Source organism: Cyprinodon variegatus, unplaced genomic scaffold, assembly GCF_000732505.1.
Source record: "Cyprinodon variegatus isolate N-32 unplaced genomic scaffold, C_variegatus-1.0 Scaffold231, whole genome shotgun sequence".
NCBI classification, from domain to species: Eukaryota; Metazoa; Chordata; class Actinopteri; order Cyprinodontiformes; family Cyprinodontidae; genus Cyprinodon; species Cyprinodon variegatus.
The window spans coordinates 773,379-800,301 of record NW_015150684.1 but is presented as its reverse complement, the minus strand read 5'-3'; the positions used below and the strand labels follow the sequence as shown (position 1 = coordinate 800,301).

Here is a 26,923-nt window from a genome sequence, read left to right as displayed (position 1 = left end):
GTAAATGTATTTTCATTTGTCTTGTCATTTTGTTAAGCACTTTGTGGCCTCTATGTCTGTGAAAGGCTATATAAATAAACATTATTTACTTACTTACTTTTACTGCTACGCACTACTTTGTTTAGGACTTAAAGGATTACAATAAGTTACAATTAAATTTGTCATCATTATGAGGTCATGTCAAACACCAAAAAAAAAAAAGTTTTCATTCTAGCTTTAGATTTTAGAGTCAAAAGTGTGAACATGAATCTACAAATTATTTTAACCACAACTCTTTCTTTACTACAGTAAACTCTGTACCTGAGCATCAACGAGGAGGTGCCGCATCAGGTTCATGGACTTCTGCAGCGACTCTTTCTCCGGAGGAGCATAGGCTTGCTCTTCCTGTTCCAGGGACTTGGGTCTGGTAACCATAAAGTTTGCAATCTGGTCATTTATGTTGTTCAGCGACTGCACAGCTACAGGGAGAGACAAAAGTAAAATATTAAAGATGCATTACTTTTATATTAATTTATTAGATTTTTCATAAAGCAGATATATTTAAGTGAACCACAAGCTTCTGTTGCATAAAAAGATATATTTCTTACATTTTAAAATGTTTAATGAACATCTTATTGCTTAGAAAAACAGAGACAATAAGACAATAGTTTTCTGCTGTCACCAACTTTCTCTTTCAACATCATCTCTGATTGAGAATGTTCCATTTCAGCCAAAGACCCATCCTGTTTTTGTTTCCCTGCTCTTTCCCCTGTGTGTCCCTGGCAAACCTCTCCTGTCAGGTTTCCTTAAAACCGTACAACTTTTACTGTAATTCCTGCATCTAAAATCCATACACACACTTCCTAAACACACTTCCCATTGAGAGACCCGAGGTCTGTGAAGGGTCATGGCAATTATTTCCGCTGGAAACTTAGGATAAACGAAGGCGGGAAGGCAAGGGTGATTTCCATATTAGGTTCAAAAAAGTGCATATTTTCAATTTTACATGAGTTGCTATTCTAACCCCTGAAGTGTCTTTCCGCTTCTTACCAGCATCTGCCTCCTTCTAAAACCTAAAAGTAACTTTTATAGTTAGAAAGGAAGTTGGTCGAATGGCCATCTCTCTAGAGGTTATTTTATACAAACCCTAAGCTATTAAATCTATTATGTTTTTCTTAAATCCTCTGTTGGCACATTTCTGCCAAATAAAGAAATGCAACCTGCCTAATCCCAGTGAGTAGGATGATTGGAGGCCAAGCAGCTGGATAAGGTATTTTCAGGATGCAAATGTAAAGCCTCTTTCAGACACAAACACCCATGCACAGAGAAAGAGACAGACACAGAGAGAGGAGAGAGAGAGGGGCTAGATTATGTGTTGCGTAACTACAAAATTCTATCACCACCATGGCTGACATTTCCAAGCAAACAAGCTTTGAGGAGGAAATTTGACAAGTCAGGATTGAAAGCAGAACAGATAAGAAAGAAACAAAAGACCTGAAGAGGAAGACAACCTCTCCCTGAGGTGAGAGTTGAGCTGAAGTCAGAATAATGAATAAGTGAATAGGGTGGTTTTGCCTGAATTGCAAACACTTTAGTAAGTCTGAGAGTCTAAAAAATCAGACACAAAATGATGGACCAAAGAACCCTATCAAATAAAGAGATTAGGTATTAAATCTATTAAACATTTTTAAAATTTGTCGATCAAAATGCATATTTCTGCATTTTTGCTTTTATGTTATAGCAGCATTAATTCATAAATTGATAACATAATCTGGTTTCCTTCTGGGTTTAGAGGAGCAGATTTAATGCACAGCCACAGTGCCCTCTACTGGACAAAACTAAAACTTGTATACATTTCAGTTAAAGCCAGGTGTTGAACACAAAGAATAATAAGACAAACTGACCCGCAGATATTAATAGCCTATAAGGTTTTGGCATGAGGAAGCATTTAAAAAAAGAAGAAAAAATCTCATATCATGATCAGTTTCCCACTCTGGTTGTACTGACTGCTCGGGATATAATTATATATGTTTGCCTGCTCGAAAAACTTAAAATATCTTAAAATAGTCACATAATCTACATTTCAACCATTTTGAGTGATAAATAAAACATTGGTTTCAAAAGCTTACATCACCCAAATAATAAATAGTTTTTTTTTTTTTAAGTTTTGTCATTAGATGATTTTTTTGATAAATATTCATTTGGTTGGCCTGAATACTTTTTAAATGTAGAGGTAATGATAATTGAACTGGAAACACTGACAACTAACAAACTATTCAGATTTCTCTGGTAATCTTTTTGTAATTATTCAAATTAGGCATCATGGAAGTGTGTATTTCTGGGAAAGTCTATAAAAATGACCATAAAAGATACAAAAAAGTTATAATAAAAGTTTTCTAAGTCTAAAACATACAGTCATATTTAGCAAAATGTAAAGTCAATAGAAAAAAAATCTAAATAAAGTTTCAAAGCTAAGTTGTTGGGTGGGTTACACATTTTCTAAAGGTTTCTCCAAAGATATATAGTGTGACTGAAAAACATAGAAGTTTTACTCATCAAGTGGTGATATGACAAGATATGACTGAAATTAGATTTTGTTTATCATACTTAATGAAAAAATAACCCCAAAGGCTTTTCTAGATTTATGACAATACATATTTAAGGAAAGCACACAATATTGTTCAAATTAAAATCCACAGTCATCGACCACAAAACCTAAAATATATGCTGAATTCAATAAAATTATTATTGTTTAAGTGAATAGTAACCCTTAATATGCTGACCTTTACCCTGCATATTGATTATTTAACATTGATTACCTCTCTGGTCACTGAGCCTCTGTAAGTTACAACTCTATGGTCTCAAAGTGTTATTTTAATGACAAACTATAAACCAGTTGAATAAGATTCTTAATCATTGGGTTTTAAAGCTCTAGTAGGATGGAAAAAAACTGGAAATGCAAAAGCAGAAGAGGCAATCTTTGGAACAGTGTCGCCACGCCAGCTTTTAATCTGTTTGATGATGTCGCGCCTGGAGGATGTATTGCAGGAAGTAGAAAGTTTTGAGTGTCCTTTCCTTGTTAGTTTTTCTGCTGTCTTCTGTTTCCTTTCAATTAATCAGTTGATCTACGGTATGTTTCCCATTGCTGCAAAGAAAGCCTGTTTATTAGAACACAATGTTTAAAACTTAATTCAGATGTAATCTTAAGAGTTAATGTTTGGTTTATTTCATTGTTTCATGATTTGCTTAGATTAATGATTAAAATAAATGTGAAACCACATAGCAAGGTAGTTTTATTTGATTTCAATGGATAAATGAAAGCATATATGGGAATGAATACTTTGTCAATCTTAATATTCTTATATTAATGCTGAGAATATGGCCTCACTAAAGAGAGAAATCCTAAATGCAGAAAATGTTAATATGCTCACCCTTCTATGCTGTCATCCAAATTTCTATAAACACTGAGCTTAAATAAAAGTTAAGGACTGAAAGATCTATTTATTTATAATGTTGTTTTAGCAATTTAAAGTATTTTTTTTTTTACAGAGAATAATGTTTAGAATTTATTTTATAGATGCTTATTTATAGAGTTGTTAAATAAAGGATAGTGGCATCACAACAAAATAAAGAAAGATGTGTGTAGACCAGAAGAACTACAAAAAAAAAGTATGCATCTTTAGCATCTATGCATCATATTTAGTTATTTTAACAGAATTGATTAATGTAACTGAGGTAGGACATGAAACAATTGTGTCAAAGTAACTAAATCGTCTTGAGTAGATGCAAAAGATGCATTAATTATTATTTTCAGTCAGTTGAATTAAAATATTTCTAGTGACAGTTGTGTCATTTTTTAATGACAGAAAAAAAAACAGAGTTTTCAACTACAAAAATAATCATTAGTGCAGTTCTGCTCTGCAACTACCAAAAAACTGAGCATCATTCTAACCACAAATGTAAAAGAAAACATTGTCTTGAACAAGAATGCAAAAATTTATAGTGAGTGCAATTCTGCAAAACCTGAAATAGATTTCCCCTGAAGCTTGCCTTCGGCAAATATAAAACTGATAAAAGAGAGCCAGCGGTATAAGCTGAAGGGTAATAATAAATAAGGTTGACATTTTCATCATTTGATCTTAAAGCTCTTTGTTTTATGTTTGTCTCAACAGCATAAAAGCTAAAGGTGCCTTACATGTTCTTATTTCATACAAACTCCAGAATAGAAACTTTTAGAAATGCTGGAAAACATGGAGAACTATGAAAGAAATCCAATTAAAGATAATGGTAGAAAATATTTACATTTCCTGCTATATCATTATGGTGGGGGTTAAGAAATGGTAGATCACAATGGATGTTAAAATGAGTGCAACGTCCTGTATTCACCTATCAATATTGGGTCACTGTTATTTCTCACTCATTGCTTCTCCTCCCTTTCCTTTTATTTGGCATCAGCTGATGTAGATTTGGTAGCGGACAGTCATAAGTGAAACGTCTACCTTAAACCTTTAAAACAAATCCTCTAAGCTGTTTTTGCATATGTACTGAAACAGAGTACTGTAACTAGCTCAGCTGCAGGAATTTCTGTCTTATTTTTAAAGGGTTTCACACAATCATACTTAAAATAATACCTTTCACATCTGCTGAACTATTTTTGTGCATGAATCTGATTCTTTCCAGTCTAAGATGTAAAATAAAAGCAATAAGGCTTTTTTATCCAAATTATGTAGAGAAGAATGATGGGAGGAAATGGAGAAACTTTATAACAGTGCTATACAATGCTGCCCCCTGTTGGTATAAGAAAAAATGAACCCTTGCTGGTCCTTTTACATTTAAAGCTATGAGATCATTTTACCCCACCACAAAAATGAATCGAAAGGAGACATTATTCAGACGAGAATGATATAAAATCCTGCAACTTCTGTCAGATATTTACCAGAATAAAGCATAGCACATTGAGATCCATATACAGAAATTAATTGACTGCATGTTTCTCAGCAGATGATACATGGTGCATAAATATCTGTGGTCTCTAAGAATTAGAAACCTCTAAAAACACAATCAGTAATATAAAACTGGTAAATATGTATAAAAAATTTGTCATATATAACATAAAGAACCAATCAATACACTTTTCAAACTTGAGCTGATCAATGAAATTAAAAGATCCTAGCGTAATAATACATGATAAAATAATTGTGTTTAAAGTAAATCCAAATATATGTGCTGATTATCATTTCATGATTAATTGATGAGGCAAAATAGTTCACAAGAGACATGTTAGCTTTCATGAATAAACATGTCAATTTCATACTGCTGATAAATGCTGACACATTATGCATCCATAAATCCACCTTACGCCTTCCCACCTCTAGTATTTGCACAAGATTTACATGATAGGGATGAAGGCGCAGAAAGAAAGAAGCACACATCACTGGTTTGGTGGAAGTGAACCTCAGGGGTCCTGCAGCTGTGAATCGGCAAGCAGAACCCTCATTTCCACAGAGCTCATTAAACCCAACTAATCATATCTGTTACTGGAGTACTGGGTGGAATAAAAGCAAAGCAGTAGATATGAGCTTTGCTTTCCTGGAGGTGTAGGGCTGTGCACTTTAAAATGCTCTGTGTATGTGTGCGTTCGCTTGTGGGTGTATTTATGCTTGTGAGTGCATGTTTGATCGAGATATTTGGCATTAACTCATTTTTTTTTTTTTTTTTTTTTTGTTGTTGTTGTTCCCATTCATTCCTCCAGCACAGCATGCATCCCCCTCAAATGTTCCCCAATTTCTCTGCTCAGATTTCTGCAAAGCTTACTTCATATTTTTGTGTTTAATCTCATGTTTTATTTTGGTTTTGTTTTGTTTTTTGGAACAATGTTCTCAGTTTATTGAATGGATTACACTCTGGCTATCTTTCACCTTCCATTTGAGCATGAGAGATAACAGAGCATGATAATCAGAGAGAGAATCTGGTTCAGAGGCAGAAACAGACAAAAATTACAAAACAAATGCTGTTTATTGTGTGTGTCATGTCAGATCATCTGCTGGTATTGTGGCCTCACAAAGAGACCTAAGGCTCTATTGATATGAAAGGGAAATGTCTGCTGCTTTGAATGGTCTGTTTGTTTTTGAGTTAGGTCTCAGTCAACACAAAGCCTGCTAGCAGAACCAGGAAGACTTAAGTACACACATCCCAGCGCAGAGCCTAAGAGTGAATAAACCGAGTTATGTGAGCTGCATTCATCTGAAAAGCCTCATCATAGAGAGTGGGTGGTCTGAGCATTTGCCTCTTCAAAACCTCTGAAGTACAAAAACGATCTCTACTTTCGTACTGTCAAAATTTGGATCTGGGACAGGCATCTAGAGGCATAAATATCTTTGCCTCCGCTTGTTTCAAAAAGAGACATTTGTTTGTTTATCATTGCAAATCCCAAGATATAGACCTATAAGTTAAACACTAAACCTCTGTGTAACAGCTTTATTTAGAGGTGCAGCCTTTGTTTTCTGCATTGGGAAAAAACAAACTCACCATTTTCTCTTAAGAAGATTACAGATAAAAATGTATATATCTTTACTTCAGTGACCTAATTTTTAAACATAAAACATTTCCTTTTTCTTTGTCTTTCAAAATCAAAACTTGATTTAAAAAAGACTACGACTCCCCCCCACTAAAACACGGAGCACTTCTGGCTATGGTTGATGATACAGAGGTCGCAACACAAAGTCTAGAACTCTCTTCCAGTCAAAATATAATGCAAATATAGTGATTGACAAAACAAAATGTATTAACAGCAGAAATTTGTCAAATGAATGTTTGTGTGGCAGCTTACTTAACTTGCAATAAGGACATTTGGGAGATATTTTGCTAAAAAAATCATCTGTCCAGGAAAGTTTTGTGGAAGTAAACACAGATGGAAGAGACGGCTTTTAAGGGGATCTTAAAACAATTACTCTGTTAGAGAAACATTTGATTATAACACAGTTGAAATCTTAAATCTCAAAGTAAGAAGCCATGCCATCCTGAGGGAAAAGGACACAATACAGATTTTAAAACAGCTGGGACAGATACCTTAAACAGAAAGTCTGTAGCTTCATCATCGAGATAACAGAGACAACTGTTTTTTGTTTAGTGTTAGGCTCATAAGATAAGAAAGCGCTTTCTTTCCCTATGGTTTTGATTTTCCATTTTCTTTGCCCGGAAATTTTTTTTGCTGATGTCTGCATATTAAGTTAAAATAATAACTTAATTAAGCTGTACCAATTTACTAGTAAGAAATAGAATTCACTAAGGCTAGTCTTTTTCTTTTCTCAGTGGCTTAGCTTAATAAACATTATGGAAGAGGCAGTCTGTATTTTAACTTCCCATCCATCTACCACTTGTTTAGCATTAGCTTAAAGAAATGTTTGAGGTCAATCCTGTGGCGAGAAATCTAACTGCAAAGTATATTTAGTGTGACTTGCACAATTACCAACAGTTTGACAGCCAAATCCTCACAAGTAGAATACTGGGACTGATTATGTGGAAACGGGAAGGCTTGCATGACCACTTTATGAATCAATAAGAAGAAGTCTGCTATTCTGGTAATAGAGTTGTTTAATTAATGCTGCACCTAGGCTCATACACATAAAACTAACACTGTCAGTCCGAACTACAGATTAAGTAACTTGTATTCAACTAGAGCAAGAATTTTAGATATCAAATTTGGTTCAAGTAACTGATTGTTATTGAGGTGAATTCACAGACCGACTGGACTTGAACCACACTTTTTACTGTGTGCAAGGTTAACTCATCAAGCTACTGCTTGGAGACGGTATTTCCCCTGACTTTTTCAGCCACACTCTAAAATTACCAGATAAATCTTTGGTTTATGAGCTCATATTGGTTCTGGAGTCTTTGCTATTACAGCTTTTGTTTTGGGCTTCAGTTGTGTGTTTCAAATGTACAATAATCAGTCTTTAGGAGCTCTTGCTTGTGTTATGGTTTGTGTGTTTCTTTTCATTTTCCCATTATTCTTGAATCTAGACTTAAATATGTTCCTCTAAATGTCAGAAATTAGTTGAAAAGAAAAGGTTTTGAAAATTGAAAATATATGTCCACATCCTTTGTTCGTGTTTTATGTTGTGATGCATAAAAAAAAATAAACACTGGATTAAGGTGTGTGGTGCTATTTATGCACAGGGGGGGTGGGATGTGATTAACACCTGACAGGACAGTTTACTTTCACAGCAAGCTGATAAAGCTGCAGGCCTTGAGGTTGCTGCCACAAAAAATAAACAAGACTGAATCATCTGTCCATGTAAAGATTAAAAGTTTAAACCAATTGGTCAGTTTTATCAAAATCTAATTTAGATCCAGTTTTAAAATGTAAAATACTACAACTTTAAGAAAATGTATATGGTTCTATTGTGTTTTGTTTGTTGTGTCTCTTTTCTATTGATTAATATCTCTCAGGAAAATGAGTACTTGTAAATAAATGCATTTTCTGTTATAAATACTGCTTGTGTTAATGCTAGCCATCACATCTGTTTAATTACAGCCTTTAAGTTTTGTGTTTTTTTGCTAATAGTAAGGACTTAGCAGCCAACTTTCTTTAATGTAAATTTGAACAGCGATGTTTTAAGATTTGTTTTTCACTGTTTTGTTTAAGCGTCAATGTGCCATTTGATTCTGAGCATTTACTAAATTCTAATGTTTATTTCACATTAAAAAAGTAACAGAATCTTGTAAGAAGGTGGGTGAAACCCACAGAAATTATATTTTAGAACAAATTTGACTGTCTTTATCCATGTGTGTTGTCTTTGAAAATAAATAATATTTTTGAAACGCCTCTCTGGCATCAGGTCTTTAGATGTTAGTCTTTTGATATAAAGTTGGAGGAAATTATAAGGGTTTTTCAATAACATTTCACAACATTTTAAACTACCAATAAGGAATTAAAAGCCATGGGCAACCATGCAACATTGGCGTATACTTTAAAAAGGAAAAGCTCTGAAGATGTGCAAGCTTAAAAAGTTAAGCTAATTAGATCTTGTTAAGGTTCTGAAGATCAAACTGTCCTGCAGGATATACTCAGGAGGATTTATCAGGCTTTAGATCTATGCTGCACTCACAAGGAGACATCAGAAGAGACCTTTAGCGTTTCCTGAAATCAAAACTTGAGATCAGGAAATTGCAAAAAGCCTGCTTAAAAACTTTTGTGCTCTTTGGAAACACATTAACACAGCAGTGTTAATGATGGCATATAAAAGCATGCAGTGGTTGAAAATGGCTGAAGGAACAGAAAGAGATTTAAAGGGGCTGTCACGATATTTACTCTCTTGCCATTTTTACCATGTGTTTTTCTAAATGCAATGATAGTTACACTTCAATGTTCTATACGTGCAACCAGGTAGTCTAATTATCTCCATTAGCAAGGACAACATGTGCACATTGTTGCATGAGGTGAAGAAAGGTTCTCCTTATGTGATTGCTGCAATGTATTTAGGGCAGAAAAAATGAATCGTATTAATAGTGATTAATCTATTATTAAAATAATTGTAAACTAATTTAGTGATTGATTAATAGTTAAATGGAGTATAGACTGTGAAACATGCCTTTAGCTGACAGAGCAACCCACTTAGACCAAGATTGTAAAAATAAAATATCTAAACATTTTAAATTCAAGATAGATAACAACCTTTTCGTCTTTCAATATACTCTATCTAGAAATCCTCAAGTGGAAAAGTTTTGGTTTCACCTTGTTTAATTTTGTAAAAAATCTTCTTTAAGGAACCTTTGGCTATTCGATAATTAATCGATTAATCGAAAAAATAATCAACAGATTCATAATTTTGCAAAAATTGTTGATCGCAGACCTAAATACTGTATCTTCGAAGCAATCAGTGTAGCTTTAATTAAGGTTCACATACTCAGCACATCTGATGTATGACAGCAGCTGTGGAGATTTTTAACATGTTGTCAACTGATATGAAAGGCAGACAAATAAAACATTATCATCTCAATGACTAGGTGTATTCAGTGAAGTTCATAAACAATTTAACAATCTGTAGTTTTATTTGGTCTTTAAACAAAAATAGAATTCAGTTCTTAAAAGCTTGATCACAATACAGTTCAATACAATTCTTTAAAACCTTTTTCAAATACTCCATTTACTCTGTGGCTGAAAGCATGGTAGCAGCATTGTGTCTCTTAGTGGTCACAGAAGGGCTTCAAACACTAGCAAAGCAATCTAACAAATAAAAGCATTATAAGTCAGAATCCTTTGCCCCACCTGACTGCCCACCAGTGGGAAAACTTAACATTAATGAACAGATATTAAGGGTTTCATCAATGGTTGGTAAAAGACTTTAATATCTGAAATAGAATTTTTCAGCCCTCTAAGCACCACAGAGGAAAGGGATTCATTTTCATTACAGATGCCTGACATCAGGAAAAAACATTATTACAGCAATTGTACGATGGGAAAATGAAACAGCTTTGTTTGTTTTGTAAAACTGCTAAATATATTTAAGCACAAACCGCACCGGTGAATCTCACAGACCAAGTTTAAAGAGTATGGCTTTCCTACTTTCTGTAAGGGCTATGTCAGGTTTAAAGGATTTTCACCCTCCTCTACCACCTCTACACCTCAGCTAGAGTCAGGTAACTACCTTTTAACTAGCTTAAAATAAGTAAAATCACAGCTGATTTCGTCAAAATGATAACACTATCTAACTTTAAATGATTATTTGGGGGGTTATAAATTCTTCTGTCTCTTCATGCCACGCATCTTTAGTACTTCAAGGAAACATTTTTCATGCTATAACATTCAAATTATGAATTCTAATCATTTCTTATGTGCAAAGGTGACCAATACATTAATGTATTTTTGTTTGTTTGTCCAATATTTTATAAAACCCACAAGAGGTTTTCAGTAGAGTTCTAATCAGGTCACAGTAATGGCCAGTCAAGTATCTTTCATAGATTCCTCTGAAACTATACTTTGGTGCACTACGAAATACGCTTGGGGGTCATTGTTCTGTTAGTCTGAAGATGCCAAAGGTTCAGTTTCCTGACAGACATGAGGTATCTTTTTCCCAGAAATCCATGATACTTAAATGAACCCCCAAAACACAGTGGCTGTACAAAACAAGCTGGTATTGCTGTCCGAATATTCAACCACCTGCTGTCTTATGAATCTGCAACCATAGATAAATTCATTTTTGGGCTACTTCACCTGCACGGGTGACTAAATCTTTAAAATGTAAAAGGACAAACAATACCACTGCTGTATCTCAGTGCTTTCCTTTATTTACTTGTTGGAGGGATGTGATAATTTCTGGAGAAATTCTGGACAATCTTCTTGCTTAAGACATTTTTCTACCATCAAAGGTCTGGGTATTTTTTGTGTTGTTTGATTACTTTACTTCAAATACTTGACACTCGCTCTGTGATCTGTGTATAGGTTTAAAACCTAAGTCTTTATCACTCATCAGCAATCCCTCGTCTGACAGAAGCAAGCTTGGCAGAGATGACTACTCTGGATAGGAGAGCAAAGAAACCAAAAGTGTGGAAGTAAAAGGAAAGGAAAGGAAAGCAACAAGGATTGACATGAGTGGCAGAGAAATTGTGCCGCTGCTGATGCATCATCCACCTGCTACTGAGGATTAATGCAGCTAAACAGGAAACACTTGCAATTTAAGTACCAAAATAGAAAGCTGTGAATGTTAAGTATGGTTATGCTTGACTATGAATTACTAATCAGAGAAAATAAAGGTCTTAGGTTTTTCCTAAATGTGAAGACTGATGTAAAACACTCTATTTCACCTTTAACTTTAAGGCTACAACACAGGAACATTTTATAAACCTCAACTATTCCATTTAACAGATAGAAAAGAATTTTACATTTGACTTCTAGAAATATCCATTTACATGCTGGTAATATCTAAAATGGAGGCTGATTTGACTGAAAACTCATATGTACAAAAATATCTTTTAGCAGATGCCTCAGAGGATGTGACTCCCTGCCTGCTAGTTAACATCCAATCCTGACAGTTTGTCACCCTCTGCTGTGCTACACCACGGGCTGACAGGATAATCAGAAGGGACCAACAGATCCACTGAGAGCCGACAAGTTTTTTTGTACATGGGTCAGCCGATGATGTCAACAGAAATCAACCAACAATAAAGCATTTAATGGAGGGAACCTTCTTTTCTGTCAGCAGGAATGTAAACCAGAAGACTAAAAATTCCCAACATATTAAAACCAAATCCTGTAATAGAAATACTATTTTTGTTTCTACAATTTGCCACCTCTATGTATTTATTTACTATTAATAATTTAACTTTTTTTTTTCTCGCTAAGTTGTCTCTCTTTTCCTTCTACTGTGGAACTAACTTTTATACTTTTGGGTTTTTATGATATTTTGCCTTCTGCTCAAGTTTTTGCCAATTTTTTACTGGCTTTGCCACTGTCATACTGGAATTTCCCCACCGAAGGGACAATAAAGTGATTTTTTTATATCTAATCTCTAAAAACATCGCTTCCATACCATTGCAAGGTTGTTGTTTTTTTTTTCTCCATTATTTTCTGGGAAGGATTATTGTTATACAAAAAAAAAAAATAAAAAATCAAATATAAAGAAACATATTATATTCACTTTGTCTTCTCCACCATTCATCACTACATAGCATTCTTTTAAGATCAGGATTGTAACACAGATGAATAAATAATAAAACACAGCCTTGCTTCTAAAGACCGTAGTAAAAATTTAAATCCGTGCTCCAAACATCAAAAGCTAAACAAGGTTAAATCTGTAGACTAAATCGGCTTTCACTTAATTTAAAGCTGTATTGACGCTAACGAATCTTACATCTTTTGTCAGTTTTATTTTCCATACAGATTTGTAGCTATTGATGACTGCCCTACAAAAAGAAATGTTTTTGATGATTTTCACGATTGACTCAAGTCTTGGAAGGAAGATTGGTCCACATTTGTTCTATCAACACAGGTCTTAGAATAATCCAATTCAAATGGTTAATGCAGTTTTTATGCTGAGTAGACCTTAATAGGAATAACACAAATAACAAACCTGATTGTCAAAGATGTACAGAGGACAGAGGGATATTGTATGTGAAGCTGTAGGAAAATTCTGTTGTTTTGGAAAGAGGTAAAGGATGAAGCTTAGAAAATTATCAAAAAAATTACACTGCTTCCAAAGTTGTGTTTTCTTTAAACTGCTTCCAGAAACACACATTTACCATAAAAATGGATGAACATTTATAAGCTTTTGTTCAGTACCGATAGATGATTTTTTTTATTTTTGAAAAAGACTCATATACCAACTGTTAATTAATGGATCTGACAGATTTTAACTACCTTCCTCTGTCAAGATTATTGTTTGAGGTTATCTCAATTTTATGTATTTTAAATATATTTAACCATTACCATCATAATAACAGAGGACAGTGCAATCGACTGAGAAAGGTGTACATTGCAGTTTCTAAGTACAAATACATTTATAGTTTGCATCACATTAAGACCTTCTGAGAGAATTCTTTTTGTATTTGTCATTTTAACTTGGTTTAAAAAAGTGTTAAAGCAATACTTGTATTGTTTATTACATCTTACAGATCATGAGTCATAAAATATATATATAGCAGTCTAAACCATGGTAGTGGTGATCTAACCGGAAAGCAGACATCATTAGTATTTGACTCATAAAATCAAGACCAGGGGAATTTTTGTTTTCCTGCAGTCACAGGCAATTGCCTTTTCTCATTTCAATTTCAAGCAACAAAAAAGATTAAAGTTACTGTGGTTCTGTAACAGGTTTCATCCTTCTTGCTGTCCTTAAAGTCCCTTCTTGCTATCATTACATCATTCTTACTGCAAGACATTTCCAGTCTGCTGCTTTGTGTTTGCCCAGTTTCCCTTTCCTTTCTGTTTCAGTGCACTATATTTGAATTTAGGTTGCCGTGTTACAACACCAGACTTAGGCGCTTTACTTTTTTGTGTCAGCAACAATGAAAATGCAAAGTACAATGAAAGATAATTTATAACTAAACTTTTTTATTTAATGTAATGCATTTAACTGGACCAACACAAAGCAGCAGAGAAAATGGCTATCTAGTTTTTTTATAGTTTAAAAAAAGTCTTGATCTAACCTCTTTACAATACATTAAAGATATAGTGGAGGATCTTCTTTTTTCTGGGTGGATCATCAAAAAAAGTGGTCCTACTAATTGTCAATTATTCTGAAGATATGGTTACATAAGGCCGTCCTACATGTTCGTCGGCATTTTCACTTACGGGTGGTGAGTCTGACATTGTGGAAAAATTGCAAATCTTCTTTGGATAGTACGGTAAGCTTGCATGAGTTATGCAAACACCAACTTTTAAACAGAACACGTAAAGGTAGAAATGGGCTTGTGCATGCTCTCACCTGTTGACATTTGTTTTTAAAGTGGAGAGGGCGTTTTTTTTTTTATTTGCAAAAATCCTCCACTATACCTTTAAGATGTGCAAACCCATTAGGTTCTGCTGATTAAAATGAAAATGTTGTGTGGTCTACTGGCAGTTGAAAGTCGTCGTAAAAAAATGAGTTAAACCATCTAGTTGTAGGGGGGCCGAGAAAAGAAATCCCTGTTTGAGGAGTAATAGATGCACTTTTTCACACCCCCTACGTCTCTTTGCAAGCTTTTTTGATAATATGTTTTTTTCTTTATAAACATGCCATGTTACAGTATAGAACTTTTTTTTTTCCCATTTTGAAGATAGTCTGCTGTCCCGCTCTATTTTGTGCCCACTTGAATAGAAGTATTTGCTTCTTTAATATTGATCGACTATTGTTATTTCTGAGAGTCTAAATATGTTTACATGTCCACAGAATAACTGTTCATCCTCTGGCACTAAACCAATGTCTCCTTTGTTGTTACAAGGAACACAGATATTTTTTAGTTTCAGCATGCCCCATGGTTCTTTTCAAATATTTGCGAAAATCCTCCACTATACCTTTAAGTCATTCACCTATTCACACACACACACTGATGGTGCCAAGCAACATTGTATCCACATCTGTTTTGGTGCTCACTGATAGAAGCAGGACTGTCGTATACAGGTGTCCCTTGGCCCTCTGACCACCAGAGGTAGGCAATGCAGGTGAATGTCTTGCCCTAGGAAACAAAGACATTTAGCCGGGGCTTGAATAGGGTAAACTCCTGCGTTTGACGCCACTGTCATTTAATAACGTATATGGTTGATATACTGTTTCATAAAGGGAAAACAGTAGATGTAACTATCGCCTCGTCGGAAGAAGTTCCTAGGTTTGAATCCGGACCGTGACTGTCCTGCACGGAGGCTAAATGCTTTTTCTGTGCATCTTCCTTCTAACCCCCAAACAAACTGTTGGTTAACAGTTTCACAACAGTTTTGTTTTTTTTTGTTTTTTTTTATAAATAGACCTTTAAAAGATTGTGTGTGCAGATGTGTGTGTGTGTGTGTGTTTGTTTGCACTGTATCTCTGTGTTGCTCTGATATGGACAGGTGGCCTATCCAGGGTTTCAGTGTCTCACCCATTGACTGATGAATATGTATAAGACACTGATTAGCAAAAAAAAGTCTAAGTGTCTCTACAAATGATAATTATCGCAATGTGTTATTATTGCAAGGTAGACCAAAGTAGCCATATTCTTTTGAACAAATATGATCCTGCTTCCTAACTTTTAGCTGAAGATGAGCTCATATATATTGCTGCAATTAACTATTTCTGACTGTGTATGGAAACCAATGTTTTTAAGTTAAATATTGGAATATGATACTTGATGGTTGTGAATAGAGCTTCTTTTTAAAAAACCTTCAGGTAATATGTATAATATGTAACATGTAATATATAGTACAATTTAATCATTACAAAGCAATTTCGATGCTATCAACATCATTGTTGAGTGGCGGCCTAGTGGTTAGGCCCTAACCACTAGGCCGCCACTCAACAATGATGTTGATAGGGCATAGGGCATAGGGCTTTGAACCCTGAGGTTGTGAGTTTGATCCACCACTCCCACAGACTGCCACTCTGGGTCCCTGAGCAAGACCCTTAACCCCACACTGCTCCCCGGGCGCCTCACAATGGCAGCCCACTGCTCCCCAAGGGGATGGGTTAAATGCAGGGAAGTAATTTCCCTCTGGGATTATTAGAGTATATAAAATACAAAAAAATAATAATAATAATAATTCCTTCCTATTTGCTTTGTCTTGAAAGGAAGCATTGAGACAACAATCTCCAAACACTCATTCAGAATAGATACAGAAACACCTAGACATTATATTAGAAGCAGAGCTCAGTGGAAGATAGAGAGACGGGGAGTTAGAAGAGCTGCCTGCTCACTACTCAGTCAGGATCCTCTTGCAGCTTGCTCATTTCTCTAAAGATTAATAGAAGCCAGAGCTGTCTAATTCAAAGACATAAATAGTGTTTTAGAATAACAAGGTGTGCTGCTGAAATGAATGCAGAGACTTTTCTTTTTACTGTCAAGAGATGAAAAAACCTTACCTCATACTGTATAACTACGTCCTCATTCAAATGTCAGTATTTGTAAGAACTCAAGGTTTTTCAGCATGACTGACTGGGCATAATGAGAAAGCTGTCTAAGTCATCTGATTTTTATTGGATTAAATCTCTGATGCAAGTGGAATGTTTTTTTTTACCTCATGTAAAGATAACTAAACCAACTGGTGCAGATGGATGATATCTGCATTCATGCTCGTCTGACCTGTCAATGGGAGGCCTTGACAAAATGTTGTAAGGGCATGTTATATAACTATTTTACTGCTTTGGCTTTAAAGATATGATTGCAACCAAAAAAATCATATTTTTTGCATTTACTTAAGTACTACAAAAAGGCCCCATTGAAAAGGTAATTTATGTAATTCTCTGATGAATTTAACCTTTTTAGGGTGGAGCTAATTTGTATATAAAGAGGACGCTTAAGCAAAAAACTCAACTTACTAAAATGTGTCAGCAAAACATGAAGCACAAGCAGCCAGTTCCCTGCAGAACCTTTACATATTTCATTGCGTACTGTCATATAATTCACAAAATTATACGACATGCAGTACTAATTATGTTTACTTATTTAATCAAAAGCTTCATAATCCAGAAAGAGGTTGATATATTGTCTTATTTTGAAGCCAGTTGGAAATAAATTAAGTCTCTGAGGCTGACCTGGTATGGCAAAATGTAGTTTAATGCATATCAAAATTTAATTAAGCGTATTTGCACCCTTGCAAAGTCCCTCAATAGTAGGTCACAAGGTTTGATTTTACATCACACCACTTAAATCAACATTAAGAAGATGTGAAATTTACATAAAGAACATAAAAAAATGTAACATATATATGAAAAGTAATAAAAGATGATGGATTGAGTACGTACTTAAAATACACAAGCAAAGTTTCTCCAACGTGACTTCTACATGATTAGCAACACCGGCAGCGTGAAGCTAATCTCTAACTGCAGGAAAGCCCACTGGGTATGGAAGTGTAAGGAATTTGAACGAGTTTGCTGGGAACTTCACATAAGTGGCAGAAGCAGAGGAATTAATCACTTCAAAGAAGATCAGAATATGTCCACCACCTGCAGTGGTCACGCATTAAAACTTCAAATTATGCTAACCCCTCCTGAGAGCGGATTCACCAGTGGCTCGCTGGGTAAGGACACTGATGGGAATGGATTCACTCTTTGTCTTCCAAAGAGAATATTTATTAGTTCCTCCAATTTATATGTCTTGACAAATAGTTTTAATGCTATTGCATCTATCCATTTTCTGCAGCTTATCTGTCAAGGTAAAAAAAAAAGAAAAGATGTTTCATAGTTTATCTAAAAACAAACAACAACAAAACGCTGTTAAATACAGAGATACTAGAAAAACCATTTGAGATCACTCTATTCCTCTGATGTAATTTATTCTTTCATTCCAATTTCTTTTGAATGATTCATAATTCTATTTATCATTAAAAAAAAAAAAAAAAACACTTTAGCTTAAAAAAGTAAACCTCACAGCATGGCTCTGTATTTTGGTGGCCTAGAGGTTCAGCATTGGTTTTATTAGTTCTTAAGACATTATCCCACAGAGTATTGTGGAGACTTAAGCCAGGCTTTTATGTTCCCTTTAAAAGGAAATACTTCTTGTAACCTCGTTATTTTCTTTTGTTTCACTTGTTGAGTACATCCACCATACAGTTGAAATGTTCACAGCTTTATCTGTTTTGCCCTCACTCCCTTAGGAGCCCCCAGCCGGTTTTGTCTTTTTAGCAATTTAGAACTGTAATGGATGTTGTAAATTTCCAACACTACCCCTTTCCTACTGGCTGGAAAACCTTTTAAACCTGGGAAGAACCGGCTCTTAGTGCCAGTTGAAACGGCTCACTGACCTGTGTCTACCCAGGGCAAACGACTCGGCAAGCAACCTGGTTAAAATCGCCACGGCTCTGACCGGCATGCAGTGGGAACACCAGAGCCGTGCTGACCCACTAAATAATATGATGCCATTGAACGCAAAATGCGGACGTCAACACGCCGCACTAGCCACGTCTGATGTAACAAGCCGAAAAAACTCTGTTTACATTCGATAAGCATGGAGCAGCACTGATGGGAGGGATTTGGACAGATAACGGAGTGAATTAATGAAACACACTGACTATGTTCTTGTTTTCATGTTGCTCATGTTTCTCCTTATTGTTTACCTTCTTGATTTCTGTCGCACTGGGGACATCATTGCGCTGGGGACATCATCACTGCTAACCCTGTGTGATGGTGTCACCAGACACAGCCGTGGGATGACAGAGGTCACTCAGCTTGCCAGCGAGGGGTTAAACACTCCTTTTTTTTGGCAGTGGAAAGGGAGCCAAATGGCGGTTGTTAGCGCGTCGACCCATTTTTTACAAAACCTGGTTTAATGCGCCATTTTCAGTGGGAAAATAAACTTAAGTGTTGTCTTTCTTTTTTGCATTTTGATATATAGACATAATTCAGCTAAGTTTATTAAATCCCTCTTCTGACTCACACAATGAGATAATTTTGCTGATTCGCAACCTTTTTGCAAAACAAGGCTATAGTAATATGATGCAATATGCAAAAGAAAACAAATTCCTTAATATGACAACTGAGTTTATTAAGGTTAAGCAGTTATTTTGTTGTTGTTGTTTTTTCTTTTATTTTTTGTGTGTTTTTTTATATAATTACCATAAGATGTGTATCAGAGAAGACTGAATGCTGAAGTTCAATGAGAAGGTGCCTTATTAAGTTATTGCACTATTTTACCTTGTGAAGGTTTTTCCCTTCTAGAGCAGTTTTATCAGGTTAGATAGAACGGGATAAATATCTAAAATTAACTATCACATTTTTTAAATCCACTATTCTCATTAAAACAAAATAAATAGTTTTTTGGGATCCAAAGTGGTTTCTGTTGAACTGTTCGACAATAAGTAGGACTTATTTAATATAGTCGGTTTACCTGCCTCTGTGCTCTTTAGGTTTAGATAAGATACTGGGCTGAAGCAAAATTTGTTTTCTTAGAATCTGTGAAAAAAAATATTTACATCAATATATTAACGGCTCCAACCAGCTTCACATGAACCAAATACAAAGATACAAAGAAGAAAATCCCCCGCAGGGAAAGGCTAATTAATTTCTGACATTAATTGTGTCACATGCTGATTTATTTTCAAACTAAAGAAAAAGCAAGGCTGATGTCTGTACTTTGAGCCAAAAGATGATATGGGGCATGAGATTCAGAATGATGGAAGGTGGGCTGAAAATGTCAGAACCTACTGAAAAAAATATGATATTTTATTACAGAAACAAGGTCTCTCTTTAATTGGCTTTTATGATGACAGGTTTGCAATGTTGTTTGAGGGCTGTATCTCTGATATTTCTATGACACTGTGACAAATTTAGATCAACTTGAAATGACTTTCTCCTTCATTAATATGCAAGTAGCCAAGCAAAATTAAGCTTTAAGTGAGCACCTTTTCCTACTTCTAAGGCTGGAAAGTCAAGCTGCTCCAACAACTAGAAGCTATTAAGGGACGCCTGATAATGCATCATGAGCCTGATCATAGCATAAATCACACCAGTGGGGAGTTGGAGAATTGAATCCGGATTATGCACCTGGCTCAGCCACGTGAATAGGGTTTATAAGAGAGGAAAAACTCAGTCATGTGTTTATTCTGCCAGGAGACCACCAGAAGGATGTTAATATTCAGGTCTTTGGGCATTAGTAAAACTCATTGAATGAATTTTCTCCCGGCAGCTCAAGCAGGACTTTGCATATGGCCGAAGGACTTCTGATTCAATCATGGGTGAAATCCATAGCATTAAAAAAAAGAACTCCATAATAAATGCTTGTCTAATAGTGTGGATAGCGCTGTTGTGGATTAGTCTCTCAACAACTGTGTAACACCATATAACGTTGCTAAAAATAGGATAAAACATCCATCGCTTATTCACACAGTTTGCAGCTTGCTCACTTTCTTGCCCCTCTTCTCACCACTCTCCCTTTTTTCCCTCTGCTTCCTCACCCCCCGATCCATCCACCCTCCTCCCTGCCTGTCTCACACATCCAAAATCGGAGCCATGCTGCAGAAGCTTCAAAGAGCATAGATAAGTTGGGGTAGCGCAGGAGCAACTGTAATTCATCACACCACATACAATGGTAATGCCAGTTTCCCGACTAGAGAGTGGCATTTGCGTTTAAATCTTTTTTCTATTAGGTTGGCTTGAAAGATGACGCACAGCGTAAACATTTTAATCTTCCCTGTGTCTTCTAACTGTGTAATTTGTTTTGGAAAGCAATACATGAGGTACATGTAAACTCATTAAGGTCATGCAAAATAAATGTTTTAAATTGTGTACATGGCAATTTTAATTTTCTGTTACTGAGAATACATGAAAGCTTCTGTTTTCTTGAAACTTAAATATCAACCTGTAACAAGGCCATTAAATATTGATAATGGAGGGGAGGGAATTTACCTTGTTTCGCCACAGTCTAATGAAGGGCCTATACATGTGCTCTAGTAGGACTTAAAAAAAGGAAAACATTTCTGCATTACAGTGCATGAACTCTCTGAACAGACATAAGCATGTTATCACTTCAATCTGCAGGCAACCTCTGAAAGCCAAAACTTTACTTGGTATCAGGTCAGCTATGGCAAAAGGCGTTTTTATTCTTTACTAAGGCACCTAACACCCAACATTTTTTCTAAACTAAACAGAAGAGTGCTTAAGTTTTAGAAAGTGCACAAATATAAAAAGAGCTGAGTTTCAACAAGTCAGTATGCATTTTAAATGTATAACATATCGAGTGAAACATTAGAGTATGTATGGTGCAAGAGCGATCATGGTAAATTAAGATTTTTTTTATTTCTTGTGAAATTCAGTTACCAACTTTCATTTAATTCCATGAGATTATGTGTGATAGACGGCATTAGGTAGAAAAATATTTTTGAAATGAAATGAAGGGGTTCTTTATTAAAAAACTATTTAAATACTGTCATGCGTGTATACAAATCAAGGAGCCTGAAGTCTGATAGTCTAAAATAACATCCAATTCAGTCTCTTTGCACACTTTCAATAGGCATAACGTTTAAATTGTGTGCTCAGTTTCACTGTGAACGCAGCATTAGAAGATTGTTAAAAAATATTAGTGAAGACCATGGAACCCAGCAGACTTAGTACAGATTATCATGCACACATTAACACGGGAAATGTAGAATTTTTGATTGTGGGAGAAAGGAGGTTTACCCAGAGAATATAGCCAAACCCTTTGAGGATAAAGACCTGGCCACATTTAAAACAAAGGAGCGTATTGCTGCAAAGCAACAGTGCTAGCAACTGTTCCACCATCGAGCACTGAGATATTATAAGAAAACTGAAGGGCGCTGCAATAGCTACAAAGATGGCTCCATGAAAAAATCTGTTGATATGCTAAGAGTCAAGGAAGGAAATTGGCACCAACCCACACGCCAAATGTGGATCATTTTCGTGATTGGTGGGTGACACTATCACTATACCTGCCATATTTGAAGGTAACCAATACGGCAACAAACAACACTGAGAAACTGTTAATTTTTGACCAATCATGTAGACCAGGGGTGACCAATCACATATCTCTGGGGTCCGAACAAAGAAAATCAACAACCAGTAAATGTCCAGAGCCATTTTTAATTAAAATCTGTTACTTTAAACATAATTTAACACTGAAATAAAATGAGTTTTTTTTTGCATCCATGTTATACATTGATACATTTTTAAATAAAACAATATATAAAAAAAATTGAAAATTTTTCCATTTCGAAATCTAAAGTGTTTTTTGAAGTAGAAAATATCAGTCGTTCGGTTTGGTGCATAGACAATTTCCTGATTCTTATATTTATAACACCTGAACTGACCATTTGTTTGTTTTTTCTTTTTTTATGGCTTAATGAGAGAAGTTGGCCTTAGGCTGACCTGCAAGGTTTTAAACCTGGGTCTGATTGGCGACAAAGCCATTCTAAAGCACATATCAAGGTGCTCCTTCGTGAGCCTGGATCGATATTTATTTTTTGATTTTGTTCATGGTGGAGACTCCAGAGCACGCCATTTCACTTTTCTGTAACCAGATCGCTGAGCTTCTTCCAGCAGTCTACAGTTTCTTTCACGTTTTCTCATCATTGTTACGCATCGCCCGGCTTGCCAGGTTTGCCTGCTGTGTCTAAAAGTAGCTAACAACAGCCCTGACCTACACAGCTCATTGGCTAATATGGATCACGTGTTGCCTGGTCCCGGAGGATTTTGCTGTACAAACAGGAGAAGCGGCGCAAGTGAAATTAGACACTGCCGTCAGACAACATGAGGTAATTTATAAATGTCTTATATCAGGTTGGGTCCAGATTAGCCAGCAGGTGGGTCCGGATACGGACCACGGTCGGCTAATCCGTGACCTCTGATGTAGCCTATTGTTTTGTAAAGCAAGCCCCGCTCTTTTATTGGATATTTTAAACAAAATGTGGGGATATGATTTTATTATCGGTAAGCAGTAACAGGCAAACACAGAAGAAGAAAACAACACACACCTTTTTCGACGCTGTTGTTCTATTGGCTGGAAATGTTGATAGGCAATGATCCAACTCCAATAACAGAGAGAACGAGAAAATCCACAAGCAGAGCTAATGGGTTTACAAACGTATCTCTGACTCGAGTAGAGACTGGTGTGCACACGGAGAGAAGGAAGTAAACCAGAAGAAAATATATCTGGGAGAGAAGCATCAGATCTGAGAGCAAGGAAGCAAACATACCAGTTATTTGTTGGTTGTTTTAATAGTGAGATTGTGTTGGTTGAAATCATATATTTTCCAGTTTAGGAGTAAGTCTATGGCATAGGGGTTATTACATGACGAAAGGAGAGAGGAAGAGGGCAAGAAAAGAGCCAACCCGCAAACATCAGACCTCATATCGACGTTGGTTTTTAGGCTAAATCTGGTCCGTCTGACATTGTCTTGATTTAGTCCAGCAATAGTTCTTGAACATTAGGCGGTTTTGGTCATTCTCTGTTTGTCCTACTTTAGTCATATAATAGACATTGAAAGGGCACTGCAAACCCAAAGTCTCAACATCTTTTCAACAATCTGAAAACTACAGCTTTTAACCTTTTACTTCTTAACTAAATGTAGACGTTGTCATCTTTTCAATGTCTTTTCAACCAACTGTCGCTCGGTGGGAAAGATGCTGTGCACCCAAGGAGAAGAGGTGATGCTAGCGGGATGATTGGAGCTCTACAAAAAGCTGGAGAGAAATAATTGAGGTAAACATCTGGAAAATTATTTTGGTCCATTCCTACGTGGTCTGATATAAATAATCCTAATTTTACTTATGTATAAAATGTTACATATCTTCAGTAAATCCATTCAAGGTATTACACACCGTAGCTTTAAAGATCAAAATGATTTTCAACACCTCAACATGGACACTTGTGCATTTTGAGATAAGACGTTCTGGAGGCTTTATTTACATTAATGAGTTGGAGAAAAAAAAGTTGAACGTTTTTTAAGCGAGTAAATCCATCTCAAATCTTGTGGAGTCTCTGTGGAGTCAATTCATCAGGATTATGATCTTACTTAAATATTTTGTTCTTTTTCGAGTGGGAGACCAGCAGGCACTAGGAGTAACCAGTGAAAGCTCTCTGAACTTGACTGTTAACGATTTGTGGCTGCCATTGCAGCTGAGTGTTAATATAAACATTTTTCATAAACTCTTTTGCCATAGTAAAGTAAGAAAATTCTAATAATGACGAGAGCATTCTCTTATCCTTCTACATAAAAAAAAAAACATTCTCCTGGCTTTTTAAAACCTGTGGAGTGAAACCCCATTTTACATATTGATTTTCCCTACGCTTGCGTCAAGCTGGAAAAGTTCCAATTTCTGAATGCCCACTGCTGGGACGCCAGGGCGTGCTGCTTTCAACACTGCTTAACACTAACCCCCATATAATTTGCTTGTGAATTAAATGCCCAGATGGCAAGAATGCTTTTGGTGTGAACTCACCATAAAAGGCTAAATCCAAAGACGGCAAATTGGAGACCCTTGCTTCTGTTCCTTCACCATTTTTATGAGGACAAGGACACGATTGTGGGTAGGTAAGGAAATCTAGACTGCTGTGCCATATGTGGACGGCATTTAGCCTTTCAAACATCATTATGCAACAGAACTCATATTGTGGAACTACAGCCTTCTGAAAAAGAACAACAAGAAAACACAAGTAACCCAAATGTAGTGCACTCCTAAAGCTCCTCATTACACAAACCAAAACTAATGAAGTTGTATACATTTTTATGTTATAAACAGTGCATGCAAAGCAATAATGTATTTTTGTTATTTTCCAAGAGGTTGACTGTGTTCATATAGGGACTGTGGGATTCCTTATACCTCATTAACCCATACTGTACATATGACTGAAAGAATATTGAGTGCCTTTTCCTACCTCCATTATTTGACTCTGCCCAAAGAGTCCTTACTTGCTTGCTGTATTCATACTAGGTTAAAGTGTTGGAAAGGAACAGTGTATATCCCCTAATCACACCATTATGATAGTAACACCCATGGATGTTACTATGAGCATTGTGCTGTAGGGAAAATGGCAATGAGAGGGAAGCTGGTCATAGCTAATGTGGAAATGGACGTAGATAAATGAATGAAATCACTGGAAGGAAATGAATAAAAACATACAAAGCAGTAGATACTTAGTTGAAAACAGTACTAAACATAACACATAACTGGGGCAATTATTAAAAAAACTGCTTCTCATGAAAACTCTCCATTTGGTTGGACTGACCAAAGCTGGCATGTCCCAAAAGTGGTTTCTACAAGAAATAGATGAAGGGTCCCTGATTCATAGATATGCAAAGCTTCTCCCATTAAATTTGCAAAATGTTTTCTACCACCAAACAAGAATGTTCTACTCCATTACATTAAATCCCAATATATTATATTGAACTTTGCAGGTGTGAAAACATGTCAAAAAGGGCATCCATTTTTTTTGGAAGGCACAGCAAATATCTTATCTAATTATTTTCGGTTTTATCAAATCACTGAGCTGTTGTACAAGAAACTCTGTCTTCTGCAAGGATATAGATATTAACCCTGGTAAATAAATGAGACACCTCCCCAGCTCAACGAAATAAAAAAATCAAAAGTACTGAGGATGCATTAAGCTTGAATGTGTCATACAAGTGTATTATTCCACACCTCTACTTAATGTCCTGTATTTTCCCCCCTGCCTAATGCCAGACCTGTGGCATGCACAACCTGGGGGAGATCAAAGGATCACAGTCAGGAGAGAGTGAGCACACGATCCGCCAGCGCACACATGTTCACACCTGACATCTCTCTCAAAGCCCATCAGCATTAACACATCATCATGCCACACCATGTTACTCTGGTGAGATCAGAGCATCTGAGGAAACTGCTGCTTAACTGGAAAAAGATTCTGTATGATGATTTCACACTGAAATAAAAATAAGAAAATTAAATATATTCACGAATCCACCAAAAGGTTATAAAAGAGAAAAAAATATGTTTTTTTTTTTCTAGTAGAAAGTGGGACAGACTTAACCGTTCCTAAACACCTCTATTACATAACACTTCCACTTGGTTTTGCACATGTTCTCTGAATATCAACACTTACTGGCTTGCATGAGCTGACCCTGCCGCCCAAACACCTGAGAGAAAGGACTTCGACTGCAGGTGAGCGTCTCCTCCATGGTCGAGCCTCTTTAAGACAGGTCCTTCTTCTTCAGAGTGCACCGAAGGTCAGCTTTCACACAGGAGTAGTCTTCTCTTGATTTGCCTCCGAAAGCCTCTTCTCAACCTCTTCCTACGCCTTGCTCTGAGATGCTTTTTGCCTCCGTCAGTTATGTCTCAGCTGACTGTAGATCAGCAGTTGCCTGGTCGCTTCTTGAGCCGCTGAGAGTTGCCTGCTCCTCTTTTGGCTGATGGGAGATCTGTGCGTTGCAGTTGCTCTCAATCCGATCATTAAAGCTCCAGTGTGGTGCTGCTTCAGATGGAGAGCACAGCGTGAACAAAGCAAAAGAGAGGGATAGAGCAATGAGAAAGAGAAGCCTGCTGCAGTGAGAACACTGACTCTTACCCCTCTGATGAACGTGAGAACACTGATCACTGTGTGTTTGCCGAGATGTATGCAAATGTGTGTGTATGTGTGCAACCATTAACACATTACACCCCTCTGGTGCCTGTTTTCTCTCTCCTAAATCTGCTTGTCTGTGGAAATGTGTTTGCCTCCTTACAAATCTCATCTGTAGTTTCTATCTGCAAGGAGGAAAAAAGCAGTTTTAAATTGTTTCATTTATTGTGCAAAAAGCTATCTTAAACAACCTGGCCCTGTGTGAGAAAGTAATTTCCCCCCAAAACCTAAT

General features: G+C 36.1%; 1 protein-coding gene across 4 annotated transcripts in view; it reads right to left on the bottom strand.

Moving 5' to 3' along the window:
• Nucleotides 1-26,531, bottom strand: part of LOC107088875 (kazrin-like) — a 229,573-nt gene extending 203,042 nt beyond the window's left edge. For 2 of the 4 annotated variants that reach the window (XR_001481401.1, XM_015381328.1), the window contains exons 1-2: nucleotides 26,176-26,531; nucleotides 301-458 (exon numbers count right to left, since the gene is read on the bottom strand). Coding sequence is in view for 3 of the 4 variants with exons in the window: in XM_015381328.1 (XP_015236814.1) it covers nucleotides 301-458; nucleotides 26,176-26,251 (234 nt within the window). In the remaining variant the exon portion in view is untranslated. The remainder of the gene's footprint in view (nucleotides 1-300; nucleotides 459-26,175) is intronic. The other 2 variants (XM_015381327.1, XM_015381329.1) reach the window with 2 other exon arrangements.
• Between the last annotated feature and the right edge of the window lie 392 nt (nucleotides 26,532-26,923).